Source organism: Photinus pyralis, unplaced genomic scaffold (genome assembly GCF_008802855.1).
Source record: "Photinus pyralis isolate 1611_PpyrPB1 unplaced genomic scaffold, Ppyr1.3 Ppyr1.4_LG7, whole genome shotgun sequence".
NCBI lineage: Eukaryota > Metazoa > Arthropoda > Insecta > Coleoptera > Lampyridae > Photinus > Photinus pyralis.
The window spans coordinates 34,744,116-34,761,277 of record NW_022170738.1 but is presented as its reverse complement, the minus strand read 5'-3'; the positions used below and the strand labels follow the sequence as shown (position 1 = coordinate 34,761,277).

Below are 17,162 nucleotides of genomic sequence, written 5' to 3'. Positions count from 1 at the left end.
CACAGTAAACAGCATAATATTATCATTATTCAAAAATTTGAATTTGTTAGACTAAATTCCCATATTGTTTTAATGAATTAGGTGAATTTATATTTGATACGCCAATTTTTTGAAAGTTCTCATATTCAGAATTAGTTTTTTTTTTCTAAATTTTGATTACAAACTATTGACATAAATGAGATACCTAGTAGTGAAAGAGAAATGAACTGAATTTATTCCTAGTTTTGAACTATTTATTTACCTGAGTTAGCTGGAAGAAAAAGTACACAAAAGGTAAGTTTCAAAAGTACTACAACAAAGAGAAAACGAAGAGGATTACAATTTACAAGAAAAATTTATACATCGACCCACCCAGAAGTCTGATCGAAAAAGTACGAATTGTTTTGGATTCTACGCACCAAAATTAATAAGAAAAAGTGTTTTCCCGAGAAATTTTGGTGCAGTCGATTTTTGGTAAAAAAAGGAAGGTTATACACTGCTTTTTTTGAGCCCCGAAAAAAAAATTCTCAGATCGACCCGGAAAAAAAATTTTCTTATAGAATGTGGCCTGTATAGAATCCATAATTTCAAACAGTTACAAGATTGGGCTACTAGTTCAAAAGTTACAGCCCTTTAAATTTTCCTTCGAAATTGGTTTCTAGTCCATAACTTTTGATTGAGAAGCCCACCCTTATTAGTATCCGTCCCTTACAGTGGGTCATTTTAGGTATGAAGATTAACTCAACTAAGTTTACAGGACAAGTCGTGATCGGATTGTGGCTCACTTCGGTTAGCGAGTTTTCACCACTTTTCGGTCAGATCGTCATCTCTCCTATCTCTGTCCAGTTAGTATTCTCTCTGAAAATGTAAGCTTCAACCTCTTGCGAAATGCGTGAAAAATTCACGCACATGCAGTGAGGGTTGGAAAATCTTGGGCTCTATAGCTCACAATCATGTGAAACGCGCAAGAGCTTTGATTTGGCTAAGGTAAAAGGCATACCTATTATGACGAAGATAACGATTTAGGAAAAATCGAATTCTACAGCGAAAAATGAATAAAAGAAGAGGATTTGACCTAGATAGTTGATGCCCAAGCCGATTTGAGATTGCAATCAAAAATGAAGTCAAACCCAATTAATGATCTTCATGAAGTTCTCACTTAAATTTAGCAACTGTCCATCTTATAACGCTTTTGTATTAATCAAAAGAAAAAGTTGGAATAAAAATAGAATCGAACCGAAAAATTGTAATTAAAACGTGCGGAAGTGCAGTTATTACCTTTTTGATTCTTTCATTAACAACCCCTCTATGATACACACCTCTCACTGTTCAATTAGTACAGTGTGGGTTTCTGGTGAAGAGTTACTTAATTTTGATGAAATCGTTAGGTAATTCAGGATTAGAAAGGACACATTAAAACGAGGAACCAATGCCATTCCCATATTTTGCTATTGTTTCTAGTAATGGTCGCGTTTTGCATTAATTTCAATGATTAATAAACTAGCAATCAACCTACCTCTAAATCGGTGAAATGAGGTGCAACATCCTTATGTTCGGACTTACTGGTCCACCTACTACTCGACACCGTGTGCGATTTGATGACCTGAAGACGTCCACCAGGTACACTACTTTGAAAGACCTCCAGCTGCCTTCTGGCCTGCTGTATAGCACCGTCTGCGTTCGACCGAGCCCGAGTATCCACTACCTGAAACAACGTAGAGGATGACGCTTTTGGTGATAATTATTTCGCGAAGGTTACTCATCTCTTGCATGAAACTTGCATAAAATTTAACCGCAAATATAGCCAGGTGAGTAGGTTTCTGGTAGGTGGCGGCGTTGCCAATTATTACAGCTTATAAATCATTTTTATGGGCCATATTTGGTATGCGGAGACATAATGAATGATAGGTAACGGAAATTAACATTTTCTATTTCGTAACGTTACATTGTAAAAAAATTGGCGCTCGCAGTTTTTCTCTCCCCAGCCTTCATTCAATTGGACGCGTAATCGATCTGAGACATGATATGATATACAATATGGTTATAGGTACTTGGTATTTTTCATCATTTAATTAGCCAACTGAAGCTTGATGAGTTCAACAACCGGTGGCCGGTTAAGATTTATCGCTGGGAGAGCTCACTCTGAAGATTAATACATTTAGATCAAGGTGGGCAAACTTTTCTTTCGTGGATCCAAAGATCTTGGGGACCAGTAGTTCTCTATCACCTAAAGTGTCAAAATGAAGCAAAGTTCAGGACTAGGTATTAATTAAGCAATTACAAAAAAATGTGGAAAATAGGACAGAAGTCTAAATTATGGCTAGGCGTAATCTTAGCGCATATCTAAATTAGCATTAGTGTTGATTGAATGCACACTTTGACCATGAATAAATATGATTTATAAAGTAATGAAGACCAAATGAGACATGTGATCTTCTTCCGTGCGTACTTTTGGGTGGAAATGTAATTGCGGGCGTGTGAAAGATTTAATCGCAAACCCAGCACCATTTTGTTATCTTTCCACGACCTAGGAATCTAGGATCTTAACTATAATTGTGTAATTAATACAAGGTTATGATGCTCGGTGCGTAATCACTACCTGTTTGTAAGTAGTTCAATGTTACATTAACAAGCAAAATTATTACCTTATTACCTTTTCCTTGTCGAGTGCATTTAACTGTGAAGAATTATTGTAGCCGTATACCTCAGAGAAAACATCACAGATTTTGACATTTACCACCACACGAAGAAATGGTTTTGCAATCTGACGTTCAAGGATAACTAAATGCTAATGTTAATGCAATTTCCCGCTAGTTACTTTTTATGTCATCTGAGTGTGTTGCAAAGTTCATGGTTATAGACCACCTCAATCTTACCATTGGATTCCAATTTGAGACACTCGACCAAATTCTAAACAGAAAATAGAACAACCCACTAATTGCAAAACTGTTCAACGCATTGTGGCGTTGCCAGCACGAAAACTGAAAAATGATTTCATCGTCGACGTACAAAAGATCACCGCAAATTATAAACAATGCGAAAGTTACATTACCATTAACTGGGCATTTAAATTTCAAATACATTAAGGCTACTATACCCATTTGGCAGACAATAAACAAAGGCTATAAGCGAGTGCACACGTTATTGCCATGTCTTTTCTAATAGACACATGTTAAAATAAAACGTTTATCAAACCTATTAATGATCCGTGACGTAAAAAATATCAAAACAGTTATACTCGAATGGCTTTGATTTAAAGTGATTTATTGAAGTAATGCCTTCCATTCAAAACGCCCTGCATTAAACGAGTTTATTGCCATGTTTACGAGTCCGCGTAGACGATAAATAACACGGAAAAATGTGTAATTGCAATTGACGAAGTTATCGAGCGCTCCTGTAGGTGACTACTGACAAAACCTAATCACTCCCTTTGAATCTGTTCCCATTTCCCCTAAATTTTTAAGAAACTTACAAAGGACTCCCTAAAAGAATAATGAAATCCATAATCCATAATTTGTGGCTCCTTCACAGGTGAAGTTCTGATCAGGTAACCACTACGAAGCACAACACGGTCTTTGCAGTCACTCAAGTTGCATCACAGGAAGTGAAGGTAACCACTACGAAGCACAAACGGTCTTTGCAGTCACTCAAGTTGCATCACATTCGTTAGGGCTCCACAGTAAATTGCTAACGGAAATACACTACAGCGTCTTTGATATTTCTACGGGATATTCTTAATGCGTTAAGAGTATATTTTGATGATTTTTCTACACAGTATTGAGAAATAAATAAACGCAAAGTAGATTGAAAAGGAAACCTTTCCACTATTAAATACTGACAAACCACAAATTACGACTCGAGAGTCGCGAATAAATTCTCCGAGTAGAGAAATTGGAATCTATACCACGATTAACGATATTTCGGCCGGCATATACCGCTTCATGGCGAACGTGAACAAAAGTATGTCTGGCGATGATAAGAAACTTATTGGGTAAAGCGAGCGCGGTTGCCAAGATCTCTTCGGACATAAAATTTGCGTTCATTCCATTTGAGTCGGCTGAAAAAGTCGAAATACGGGTTTTCTGTTGGTTGTGAAGGCACGTCAGGTCATTGCATGCAGAAAGAAAGTCCCGTTTCGGTTTTTCTAGCGGGGAGATTAAAATAGCGAGATATTTGAAGTTGTATAATTACACTATTTCAGGCGTAACGGTTCTAATTTGTTTGTTTTTGTCAGATTTTAGGTAATCCATCAAAAATGAGGACTCTGGATCACTCCTTTTTTTATAACGCTCTCTACTCCCATGCAGGTTTTCTGGAAATGGCGTATAATGGAGGGGGGATAACTCGATAACAGGATCCTCACAACAGTTTTTGGGGAAGATTATCATATCCTATTCTTTAAAGCAGTACTGCAGAGAACGTAACACCAGGCGGGAGTTTGGTGGAGTACGCCCCCCCCCCCCCTGTATAATATATTTTGGTTCCATGGAGTACAGAGTGATACAGGAAAAGAAGTTATTGAGTCTTCCTGCCGGGGGGTATTCCCCCAGGTAACACATTTCACGTTTACGGTTCTCACAATAGTTTTTGGGAAGATTCAACCGAATTCACGTAACAAGTTTAAATAAGGAACATTCAATTGAAGTGATAAAAGAGGTACATGTGTACATTGTACAAAGTGATGTCCAAAACTTGGACAAATTGAGGCAGCAATTAGCTTTGAAGTCGATTCACCGACATTCCGCCACCATGAGATGCCTTTTTCAAATACGTTGTGAGGTACAATCATGCCAGAATGACGAAAGCCTACGACTTACGGGATTTGACTATATATTACATTCATCCAAACATCTATTCCAGAAGTTTTATGATAAACGACTAACTTAAAATGCAAGAATAAGTCTTGTTCCACGATGAGGGCGAATGTTTGAAGGAAAAAATTGTAGTTCGCTAGTGAAGTGAAAGCCAATGAAATTATTGCAAAAATGAACCGAAATATATAACTAAAGTAACTAACATAATTTGAATAATTATTAAAAGCGACAAGGAGAAGGAAATTGACAAGAAGTGTTCCGTTCCCTGCATTATGGAAGTTTATTGACTTTTTTTCTGTATTTTGCGAATGTTCAGTGGAAATCTATAAATTATGCCACGAAATGTCAAGCAAGAAAAGATTTAACAAAGTCTGTGTAATTCAAAATGAAAAAAAAAAGGTTTTGCCTTATGGCGAATAACTTTAGCCCATTTTCCATGGTTAATGACATGACATTAATTAGTCCGAAAGGTCACATAATAGACTATTTATGTGTACGCTAAGACCTACATATTCTTGTAAATAAAAAACTTAGCACTACGGATCCTGATGTTTAAAATATGCGATTCTCTTTACTAGAAGAATCTTTGGTTAAAATTAAAAAAAAAAACTATAAATAGGAAAGTTAACATTGCGCAGTGTGGGCATCTGGTGTTTAAAATGTGCAATTTTTATTAGTTACTGGTTAAAATTTCAATGAAATATCACCATAAATAAAAAAGTTGGCACTGCGCAGTAGCATTGCGCAGTTTGCGCATGCGCACATCCATATACCAGGTATGTTTGCCTTTACTAGAAGAATTTTTGATTAATATTTAAAAAATATCTTTATAACTAAGAAAGCGCTTCATTTGTACCCGCAACACCGATAATGAATTCATTGGGTATATTAATAAATAATTAATTTTACCGTTTAGTATAATTGGAGAACATCCTCAGTAAGCACATGCACCAAAAGATGATTACAAGGACTCTCGAAATTAAAATATCGACAGTTTTAGTTATAATTTCGCCACTTTTATTAAATGTCGCGCGATTTATTTAATACGATAAACTGCAACTCACTTGTCTTTAACGCGTAGTGAGCAACTTATTAAGTCAACACATTCCGTATTACTTCATTTATTTACGTTTGCTCTACACTTAAAAATTTTAAGTTTCCTCTTCGATTTATAACTGGACGGGAAATTTTACACGACAACTTTGAATTTCTTTAATTACTAAGTAAATCTTTCACACTCACAAATGGCGAATTATTCACAAAATGTTTAAATTCTCATTGGTTAGTATCTTTCTTCCTACCAATCCTAGATGATTGTAAAGGTCATTCCAAACTAAGCTGACTCAAAACATTCCATGGTTTATCTGGTGATGAGCTAAGAAACTTAACTTTATATATCTATTAAAAAGGACGTAATTTGGTCCAACACGCAGACTTCGAGGCGCTTCAAGTCATTAAAGAATAAAAGCCCATTGCAAAGTAATTGCATAAAATGACGCTCATCCCATTGGTCGTCACATAGTTTATTTGAAGAATTTTTGAACATTACGTACGTTGGAATTAATAGTTTTCAGTAGAATTATGGAGATTACGGTAGAATTGTGAAACTGGAGTGGTACTAACCGAAGTCAATGTGGAATTTTGTATGGAAATCCCTACTGATTTTAAGATATGCAGTTCCACGTTCAATTCATACTGAAGGCAGGGTACTCGGTACATTTTATACAACGATACATTGTAAGTCTTCACTGTTGAGCTACTTACTCGATTGGTTTATAATGATATTTAAAATGCGGTTATATCTTTACGTCCTGCTGTCTTCAGCAATAAAATAACAGTGTATACCTTAGCACGTTGACAAGATATACATCTTTCAGTTCAATAAATTTTAGCTTGATATTAAATGTACCATATAAAATCTCTTCAAGTAGCGATTTTATGCTTAGACTCGCGATACAATCTTTCGAAAAATAGAGATGTCTCTGCGGGCATAACGTAAATGTTGATGTTATTGCAATTCCTTAGTAAGAATTATCATTATCATCATTATTGCTCGTCTAATTTGAAACTAGAATGCGAAAACTGCAGCGATTAAAGCTAAATTGTATTCAGATTGTTACGTACGATAATCAATTTTTATGCAATTTACACTTGTTTTAGATGCGAGGTTGGCATGTAGAAAATTCTTCGAAAAGAAAATGTGCCCATTTAATAAATTGAATTAACAGTAAATCCTTATTGATTGCGCTGCAATGCTACTTTTTTATTTTATAATGATACTACAAGTCCATTTATATCTTTAATAATGCATTTCGTTACCCCATATTATGCTTTATGCGTATGTGGTATTTACCAGCTGTAAAGGAAGTTGTTTAATAAATTCAATAAAAGGTATGATTTTTCTAGCGATTATAAAGTGCGGTAATCAATCCTGGAGATAATAAAATAAATCTAATTCCTTTATAAGGATTTTGCAATGAATTTTAAGTATCTAAGTAGTAAATTTGTTCAAGGGTGCAGGTTGGTCTTGAAATCGAGTCAAGTTCAAGTCAACTACTCAAGAAGCTAGTATAGGTAATAGATTGGTTTGGTATGTGGCTGTGGGTTAATACTAGCAAAAAGTAAATCTGTCTCGAATTAGTTTAATCATGATTAGGAATGGAAATATCATTGCACAGTAATTTTTATATTTGACAATAAAAATTACGTACTACGTACCAGACGAACTTCTATGACAATTTAGTAACGCGATTCTCACAAAACGTTCAGGCAATTCTCGCCGTTTAATAGGAAGCGTCCTTACTAGCCGCAATACTACATGTTCATCCGGTAATTCAAGCCGTACAGCACAGCACCTTTGAAGAAACTGTTCGCAAGTTACCAAAGGAAATAACTGAATTTCGCAAGCAGGAACGAGGATGAGACACTACACGGTTAAGCTTGAGCACCAGGAGGAATTCTCAGATCCGGAGACGAAGCCGCACGCCTAAAAGACAGCACGATACATGATGGTACCATTACAAATTCGGGAAGCTGTCAACTACCCTGCATGGAGAAGTCGTAAAACTCCCAAGTCAGTCGTTAGAGTCGGTAGACGAATCACAATACCCTAGCAAAACCAGGCAGAGAAGCAATTGGTGGAACTGTCAGCATACCTACACATCGCACCAAACGACACGCGATGTTATGCAATCCTGGAAGAATTCCCACAGCGAACAAAGCCAGCAGGAAGCATGGGAAACGCACATAGACCAAGGAGACTTGCTCCAGCCAATTTAACGGCATAGAGAAGAGTTCTAGATCATGATATAATTGAGAATGGCTCGACCTTCCTCAAGTGCCTGAGCAGTGTGCCACTGAACCTGGTGCCGAAGAAATCCAACGACTGGACATCATGCGGAGACTACAAGGAACTGAACCCCAGAACTATACCTAATCGATACCCAATTCCGCCTATCTAAAACTTTTCACATGTACTCGCAGGAAACAGTCTTTCCAACAATTGTAACAGTTTATTTTCTCTATTAGAACCGTATTTGGTGACACTTCATTAACGAACAGCTGAGGCTTGAGAACTCGTGGAATTTTAATTGCCATAATCCATATTGTAATAATCTCTAGTAATTAGATTCATTAAATTAGGGATTTTGGAATAATTAGTGAACGGATTCGGCTAAAAACTCCAATAGGGAGGATATAATTGCGCGTTCTTCTTGTTATCGTAAGTACCGTCATTTGAATTTTCCGTAATTGAAGTGTACCTTTTCTTTAGGTTTCAGCTTTGTCATATTATAATTTCAATCGATGATTGTTGCATTTATCTATAATTAGCCCTCTTATTTAAGAGGGATGTATATTTTAGTTTATCAAGAAAGAGGGGTTACCTTTGATTTTCTTTTAGGGTTCAAGCTCACCATTTGCCTGCGAGTGCCAACACCTTTGACATATTTGCACCTGCTGATAACGAGCGGCCACTTTCTGGAATTAGGTCACCGGGTTATGAACGAGATTTGATAGCGAAAATTGATCCTCAACAAAGAGACAACTTCCGTAACTTTTAGCGTATTAGTATTAATTATTTTTACCCCTTCTGGGTTATATGCGATCACATTCAAGTAATTTGGCATTTCTTTGCGATCTCGATTAAGTTATGATTGAGATTGTTATGCGAATGCTATTAGAGTCCGCCACTTCTTTTTGAAGCGTTTGACCGATTAAGTACCGTACCTCTAATAGAAGCTTATTACGAGTAAAGAGAGGCCCCTCAGGGAATGGTCAATTAGTGAGCAAAGCAATCTCGCAAATGCCAAGTAGAAAAGGTCACAAGACACAACCGAGCTGCAGCAACATCATTTCCAATAAGTGCCAAATTCCAACCAGCAGCGGAGCCCAAACACTTTTGTGATACGAAAATCGGCTAAGATATCCACAATATCAGCAGATAGAGTCAAACCAGCAGTCTTGGACAACGCAGCGCCTACTTAAACTGAAGTAGCACAAACGACCAGCAGCGGTAGAGAATTAAAAAAAAAACTGTAAGATTCCAGTGGTAGTGGTACATACATATGGTAGCGGATACGCATCACAACACAGTTAGCAAGAGAATGCAGCGTGATGTCCTATAGTAAGCAGTATGACCAAGCCGAGCTGTCTTATAGTGAGGCCACCGACGACGCCGAGCTCCCCATGGCGAGACAAATTTCGACGACGACGAATTCCGAAGTTCCGTCGACGATCACCAGCCCCTCCGTGGAGATATCCCATATCCGTAAAATTATGATCTTCTCACAAATCTGGTCTTGACTATTCCTGAATATTTTCACGAGTACGCGTTTATTCCGTATAAACAATTACTCGTTTTGTATTTGCAGTCCTTTAGTGTTCTTGTTTTCTTATAATAATACAGGCCATTTGAGCTCAAACGGGCATCTAGCGAGAAAGTTGTGGGGTAGTTTTGATTTCTTTGATTCCATATGTTTTTTGGGGTGCTGAATCCGAATCCGAGGTTTGCCAACAAAATTTCATGACGCAACATTGAAAAAAATACAAAAAAAGTTGAAAAAGATATTTTTTGTCAGTTTTGTGCTTACAACTTGAAAACTATCAACTTTTCGAAAATAACCCTCCTATTCAAAATAAAAGTACATAAACTTTCCTACAGATTCCTCTATTTAGTTTTTTCCCTCGTTGAACCGTTCGGGCTCAAGCGCCAGTTGAAAATTGGCGTATTTCGGCTGCCTCCACAAAACATAGTTTTTTCGCACTAAAACCCTAAATTAATATTAAGGGTCGTCAATAAGTGAATTCCTTGCATTTACCTACTATTATTTGAACTTTATATGTAAGGGTGATTTTTTGCATTTAGATAACGTTGAAGGTGTTTATTGTAGCCCAGAATTGTATGAAAAGTTAATTTCTAACGAAAAACGGTATATCATATTATTATATTATTTATAATATATAATACTTGTGCTATCTAAAACTATTCCCACTCTCTTCCGAACCAGATAAAGATTGTTTTGTTGGCAAACCTCAGATTCGGATTCAGCACCCCAAAAAACATACAGAATCAAAGAAATCACAACTACCCCACAACTTTCCTGGTAAAAATATAATTTAAGTGGATTATAATGTTAAATTATTTACTTGTTGTTGAGTTGCTATAAATTATTTGTAAAATAATGAAAATTTACGATAGGTACCGAACAACCGTAATCAGATACAACGTCCAGCCCGCTCCCGGAAAGTTTACCGAAAAACAATTCACTGAAATGACAATATAGCGAAAGAACAATACGTCGAAATTCAATTGACCGAAAAGCAGTTTTACCGAATCACACTTTACCGAAAGGAAAGTTTACCGAATATTAACATAACCATCGAGGTGGAAATGTGCTCGCCCGAAAAGATGTTTTTTTTTTGTAAAATTCGCCATCCTCAACCAAACGATCTTATGCCCAATTTGCAAACTATTGACAGTTCATGTGGTCCTAGCCAGTTTATAATTTTGCAATGTCTGTTCATCCGCCTGTCTGTCCGTTCGCACGATATCTCGAAAACGAACCGTCCGATTACAATAAAATTTTGCAGGTGGATTCTTTATCAAATTTGTAGATCGGAGTTCGTGAATTGGCAATGTAGGTAAAAAAAAATGAAGGCCACGATCTTACTGATGGTTGGGTCAAAACTTCAAACGCGAATTGCGACTGAATGAGACGACGGAATTTGGAATATTGTTAATGTACAATTATATTAAACAGGAAAGGTCCAAGATGACATTGCTGATACAATTATTACATTAATACTATCAATAGTTAATACTACTATGTTTCTAACAACGATAAATTAATGTAAACGTTTCAACTTGATTACGCACCGTTTACGAGATAATTAGAAGGGGTGAGTCTCCTTCGTTTAATATTTCATTTTTTTTTCAAAACGGGAGAAATTTTTGGTAAACTCCCCTTTCGGTAAAGTGTGATTCGGTAAAACTGCTTTTCAGTAAATTGAAATTCGACGTATTGTTCTTTCGGTATATTGCCATTTCGGTGAATTGTTTTTCGGTAAACTGTTTTCGGTAAACTTTCCTGCCTCTTGAGGGAAAATTCGTTGTATCATCTTCATAGGAACCTTTCACATTTTAGATAAAAATATGTTTTTCTCTCTACATTAAGCTCTTCTGAAAAGCTCCACATTTTTCCATGCTTAATGGGTTTTTGGACATCGGACCTACCATAATCTTTGAAGTCCCATTTTTCTTTGAATATTTTATTCCATTCAAACACCTCAGACTCCTTGATAGTAGTTTCAGTATATGCTGCTCTTAGAATATTTCAAGTGGAATGCTATCATCATCACCTTATGCCGTTATATCTATTTTCATTTACCTGACAACCAACTATGCTATGAATTAATGAGCCGGAATTTACAAAAGGTCTAAACATGGCTTTCGCCAATTGAATTGTTTAATAGCCCTTTTAACATTCCATTGCCTTTATACAAATCGTTTCATCAAATTGTATCTCCAGTTTTTTGCACCCTAATTGATATGCCTCGACCATACAATATCCACTCATACATAATACAAACGAGCGCAGTAACGTCAACGTTTATCGTCAAATCAATTCAAATGGGATCAGCAATAAATACGATCGAGCATAATAGAGATTCGAAGAAAATAAAAGCAGAAGAAAAAATTCTCACGACTACAAAATAAATGTCACTTGAGCGGAGATCGGTGATAAAGTACCCTGCTTTAACGGTGGGTGTCTCGTTTGTGCCGGAATGCAAAGGCGACTTTCCAAAAAAGGGCTAAGACTTAACAACCGGTCGGACGATATCCGCGGATAAACTAGACGCTAGATGGCCCATTTTTTTCATAATGATACATACGTACGCACGTCATTCCAGTTAGTAGACTTCCATCCATTAAATTAAATAATTACTCACTTATCTTGAAACGATCTATTAATATTATTTATGCTCAATTACATTTCTTAGGTAGATATTAATCTAATCCTTCAATTTTATGCGAGTGTCAAAGAAATTATAGGAGAAAACCTTCCTTGCCTTGGAAGAACATGATTTGTAAGTGCGAAGAGTTGTTTGAAATATTCATATCCTCATCTACTGACCACTATACGAGATCTTAATTAAACGGCACCGTAACCTTATCCACTTGAAACATTAAAACAAATTTATCAGTACGTAATTGATGATCGAAAATCGCTATAGGGTGTTTTAATGTCAATACAGAATGTATGATTTGTAGGTATTTTGCAGCAAATAAAGGACGAAAACGTATACTATACTTATATGGTATGGGCGAGTAAGACTTAACTTATTATTGTTAGTGTCTGTCTGCAAAAATACATGGATGCGGCGTCTCTTTTGGAAAAATGAATGTTTTTTTATGGGCGGGTTCAGTTGACATTGTTTAATCGGAACCCAAATCGCCCAAAACATAGTTTTTTGACCTATTCTTACTCTAATGGCTACTAACCAATATCCTCTCTCTTTGTAATATGAAGGCCCTTGCTTTTAGACAAAAATGCTTCCAGTAGTAATTTTTACAATGCCAAATATATGAATTATAAATAACGCTAGGTGAGTGAATCCTAAAATGTGAATAAGCATCAAAAGCATAACATAAACTGATACTCGATTTGAGTATGAAGTTTCAAGAAGTTACTCCAAGGATAATAATTGCCTTACCCTCATATTGATACAATAAAGTACTATGAAATAGGCTTTCTGATTTCACGGGGTGAAACTATTAGTTCGTTACCTTAAAATCAGTTATTGAAAGAAATGTGATGGAGGATTTTTACTTAGTTCTTTAAATCACAATTAGTTCCCTCTTACGCCGTGAACGCGCATATCTTCGAAAACACCTCTAACTTCTTATCAGAATCACATGGGTATGAATTACATTTTGCGTACAAAAACCGTCTTAAAATCTCCTTGAAATTTGTAGACTCCGGGTAAAATTTTGGAAATAACGAAGCGTTGGGGGTTGTCATCGTGTTGTTAATGACTAGGAAACTTTCTTTACTAGGTGCAAACTTTTAACAGCCCAGAATTTAGTGAATATAGCATAGTTAATTTTATTGATTTTTTTACAGAAAAGGGAAAGTTGCGTTTCCACACCGTATACTTAAATTAATAGTAATGCGTTCCTTAAAAAGGATGATGCGTGTATTTTTTGTCTGTCGCCCGGAAATTTTTCACGTTACTTGATACACGATAACGAAAGAATGTTTATGATGCTTTTATTTTTTACTAGATACGAACTTTTTTTTCGATTTTTCTTTGATTTGAACTAAATATGTCCTGTAACACAGATTTCGCAATCAGTACACGAATTTAACGAAACTGTATTGCGCACTTTTAACACCAACAGTGAAACTTTTACTTAGATATCCAAAAGGTAATATTTGCGCGGTTCCACCAAATAACAAACCAACTTTCTCCACGAGATTTGAAACTTTCGTAAATTTTGGAATTTATGATCCCCGTCAAAACGGTCTAATTGATGTTAGCCTCAACAACCTAAAAACCAATGCTTTATTATCGGAACCAAAGTTGTCGCTTTTACTGCCAAATCGTGAAAGTTTTGAAGTTCTCCTCTGAATCACTTCGTACATTTTTTATATAAATATAAATATAAAAGGAAGAATACCAGGTTTGTTAAAAAAGTATCGAACCTTTGGTCGACATACATAAATTTATTGTTTTGGAGGTCCGAAACTTTAATCTCCTTCGAAGTAGTCTCCTTTGGCGACACTCACATTGGTCCCAGCACTTCCAACATTTTCGGAAACACCTGGAACGGAATGGTGTTCAGCCGTATGATCGCATTTCGCATGATGTCTACTCGTGATTCAAATGGGGTCCCTTTCAGCGGCATTTTCAGCTTGGGAAATAGCCAAAAGTTACACGAAGCCATGCCGAGTGAGTAGGGAGCTTGAAGAACAATAGGAATTTTGTGTTGGGCTAAGAAAGCCTGAATTAAATAAATGCGCAGAATGGGCGGGTCCGTTATCGTGATAAAACTGCTAAGATTTTTCTGCGCACACAGAGTCGGGCGTTTGTGTATCACACCATCACGAAGGCGGCGAAGGACCTCTTTGTGATGGTTTGGCCTTCTGGTGCATGCACCCAGATACTAGTATAACAAGTCTCTAAATGCACCACACCACGCACTGGAATAAAAGCTTTTTTTAGGCGTCGCATGTTTCCACTGTGACGTTGCATCTTCGTTTTTGGACGAGCTTGTTAAATTTTGGGAAGGTTTCCACTTGGGCATCGTCATTACACCAAAATTTGATGCAAAATCGCTGCTCAAGCTTATAAATGGTCGAGAGGACCAAAAATTATCAAAGTCCTCGTGTGACATCGAAGGGACTTCAGCGCATTTTTGTGTGGCAGATCAGTACTTTATTAGTCAGTGTTGACTCCGCTATCAGGAAGATCTTGTTAGGGGCTACTATATTCTCATTGTTGGTAGGTACCCACCTCCGTCATCCCTTTCACGTGCAATTCGCGTTTGAAGTTATAATAAAACAAAAACAAATAAACACAGTGGCGTAGCGTGGTCTATCGACACCTGGGACACCGGAAATTTCATTAGTTACCGTCGGTGTTTCCAGTGCTGTTAAAGCTTTTTTGTTTTTTTTATAATTTACAGTATCACCTCTAGCACTCAAGCGTGTATCCTGAACCCTCTTCAAACTTCTTCCTGTGACTGCAAGAAGAAAGCTCCTCCCTGTCCTACCCGCGCGGTCCCGCTTGGCTCGTGTTATGGCGGACACGGTTTGGAGTTTGAAATAGGGTTATCTGATTTTAATTGAAAATTACTTTCCGCCGCCCCTTTTGGAATCCATCGCTTTAACAACTCGAGGCTAAAATAGGAACTACGAGCATACCAACGCAAAATTTGATTTTGGGTTCATTGAAAAGCGCATAATTTTAATAAAACATAAATCCATACAAATGAAATAAGAAGAACATTTTCCTTGTAATGTTTGATCAGATCATTTCAAATGTTCAATTTTTTAAAATAGAAACCCAAATCTTCAGTAGGTAATTTTGTATAGTACTTCAAAGTGAATAGGTACAATTCATCTAATCGTTAAAATTTTTCATAAAACACACGTGATTTCTTCGTAGCATTCAACCAAGCACAAGGGAAATCACAATAAATTCTTGAAATTCCAAGTTGCGCTATCTAAATGGTTTGGCAAATTTGCAAACTAATACACGATTGCAAAAAATTTCTTTATTCTGATTTAATGGAAACATGATTTATTAGAAAACGTTTAAAGAAACAACGAAATGTTCACTACAAACAAATTATCATGATTTAACTGTGATTTCAATCCTTTAGTTAAACTACTACTGTTCTATATCACTTATTTCTTTTCTTCATTTGACACTGGAAATACCAACTCTATTCCACCCTCCTGACATGGAAATTCGTAGCAAATAATCTCGGCAATATGCGAAAACATTTGCTTATCAAGCACATTGTCGCTTGCAAACATGACTGTATTGATTTTGGGACACCATAACCTATAATGATCTTGATGGTAACCTACAATGTAGCATTTCGTTGGAAGAGTATCAAGTTCTCCATTCTGAAAGTGTTCTGGAATACAAGCATGCGCCACACAACCGAAACCTTTCAATTTTCTATTATCAACAGGTTTAAATCCATACCACAGTTCTGCAGGCACTGCGCATGTCGTAGCAAATGTGGTACTGCGATTGGTGAGGTACACGGCAGCCCGCAGAGCTTCCGACCACAGACTGTTGTTCAACTGGGACGCAGTGAGCATGTACGAGGTTTGGTCCATAAAATATTCGAACATCTGACTACCTAAATCAATTTGTTCACGCGTTAAGAACTCAAACTGGATACCACGTCTTAGAAAATGGTCCCATATTTCGTCTGAAATGTACTCTTTGCGATTATTACACCTAAAGCGGCTTACATGTAGCCCAAAACGTTCGGTTGCATCTGCCTCAAAAATTGTAAAATAAAGAAACGCTTCTGACTTTGTGCTCATAAGGTACAGACTGATAAAATGGGTGAAATCATCAATAAAGGCGATGGCGTATTTTTTGCCGTCATATGACTCGAACGGCATTTGCCAGATATAATTGTGAATGAGCTCTAGTGGACGATTGGCTCGTGATTCTCCTTTATGATGATTGGTTTGCTTACGCTTCGTTTCAATTTCTTTTGGAATCACTTCATTTGCCAAAGGTAATTGCTTGAGCAAAAACCTTTTGGGCCACATCAGTACATGACGATCTCTTCTAAATTCTATGTAATATAAATTGTTGTTTCTAACAGCTTCTGCTAGCACCACACCGTCCTTTGAAATGATTCCTTTTCCATTTTCAAAAACAGTTTTGTAACCACTGCTTTCCAATTGACTGACTGACAACAAATTTTGGCCAATTTCAGGTGAAATGAGAACGTCTTTAATTGTGATCGAAATTGGACGCTTATTAACAAATGTACGAATGCGAAACTCACCGGACTTATCCGCGGTTAAAAATACACCCGCTTTCGCAGTTTCTAGCAATGTGGGGGATGGTAAGCGTTGCACATTAACTAAAGCTCTGTGATCGTTTGCTATATGATCCGAACTTCCCGAGTCTAAGATCCACTTGATACATCCACGTTCAATACCGTTGACTGATTTTAGACTTTGTTTAGGTTTCTGTTTAGTGTATACTTCTGTAACTTTTGCCTCTTCGTGTAATAGTAGATCCTTTACGTAACGCAGCTCTACAGATGGTAATGTTTCTATTTCAGTCACCACATTGTCATACTCTGATGGAAGCGTTATTAAGAGG

At 36.8% G+C, this 17,162-nt stretch overlaps 1 protein-coding gene across 3 annotated transcripts in view; it reads right to left on the bottom strand.

Moving 5' to 3' along the window:
* Window positions 1-17,162, bottom strand: part of LOC116175388 — a 64,270-nt gene that overhangs the window by 11,473 nt on the left and 35,635 nt on the right. For all 3 annotated transcript variants that reach the window (XM_031493476.1, XM_031493477.1, XM_031493478.1), the window contains exon 2: window positions 1,496-1,684. In XM_031493476.1, coding sequence (XP_031349336.1) covers window positions 1,496-1,684 — 189 coding nt within the window. The remainder of the gene's footprint in view (window positions 1-1,495; window positions 1,685-17,162) is intronic.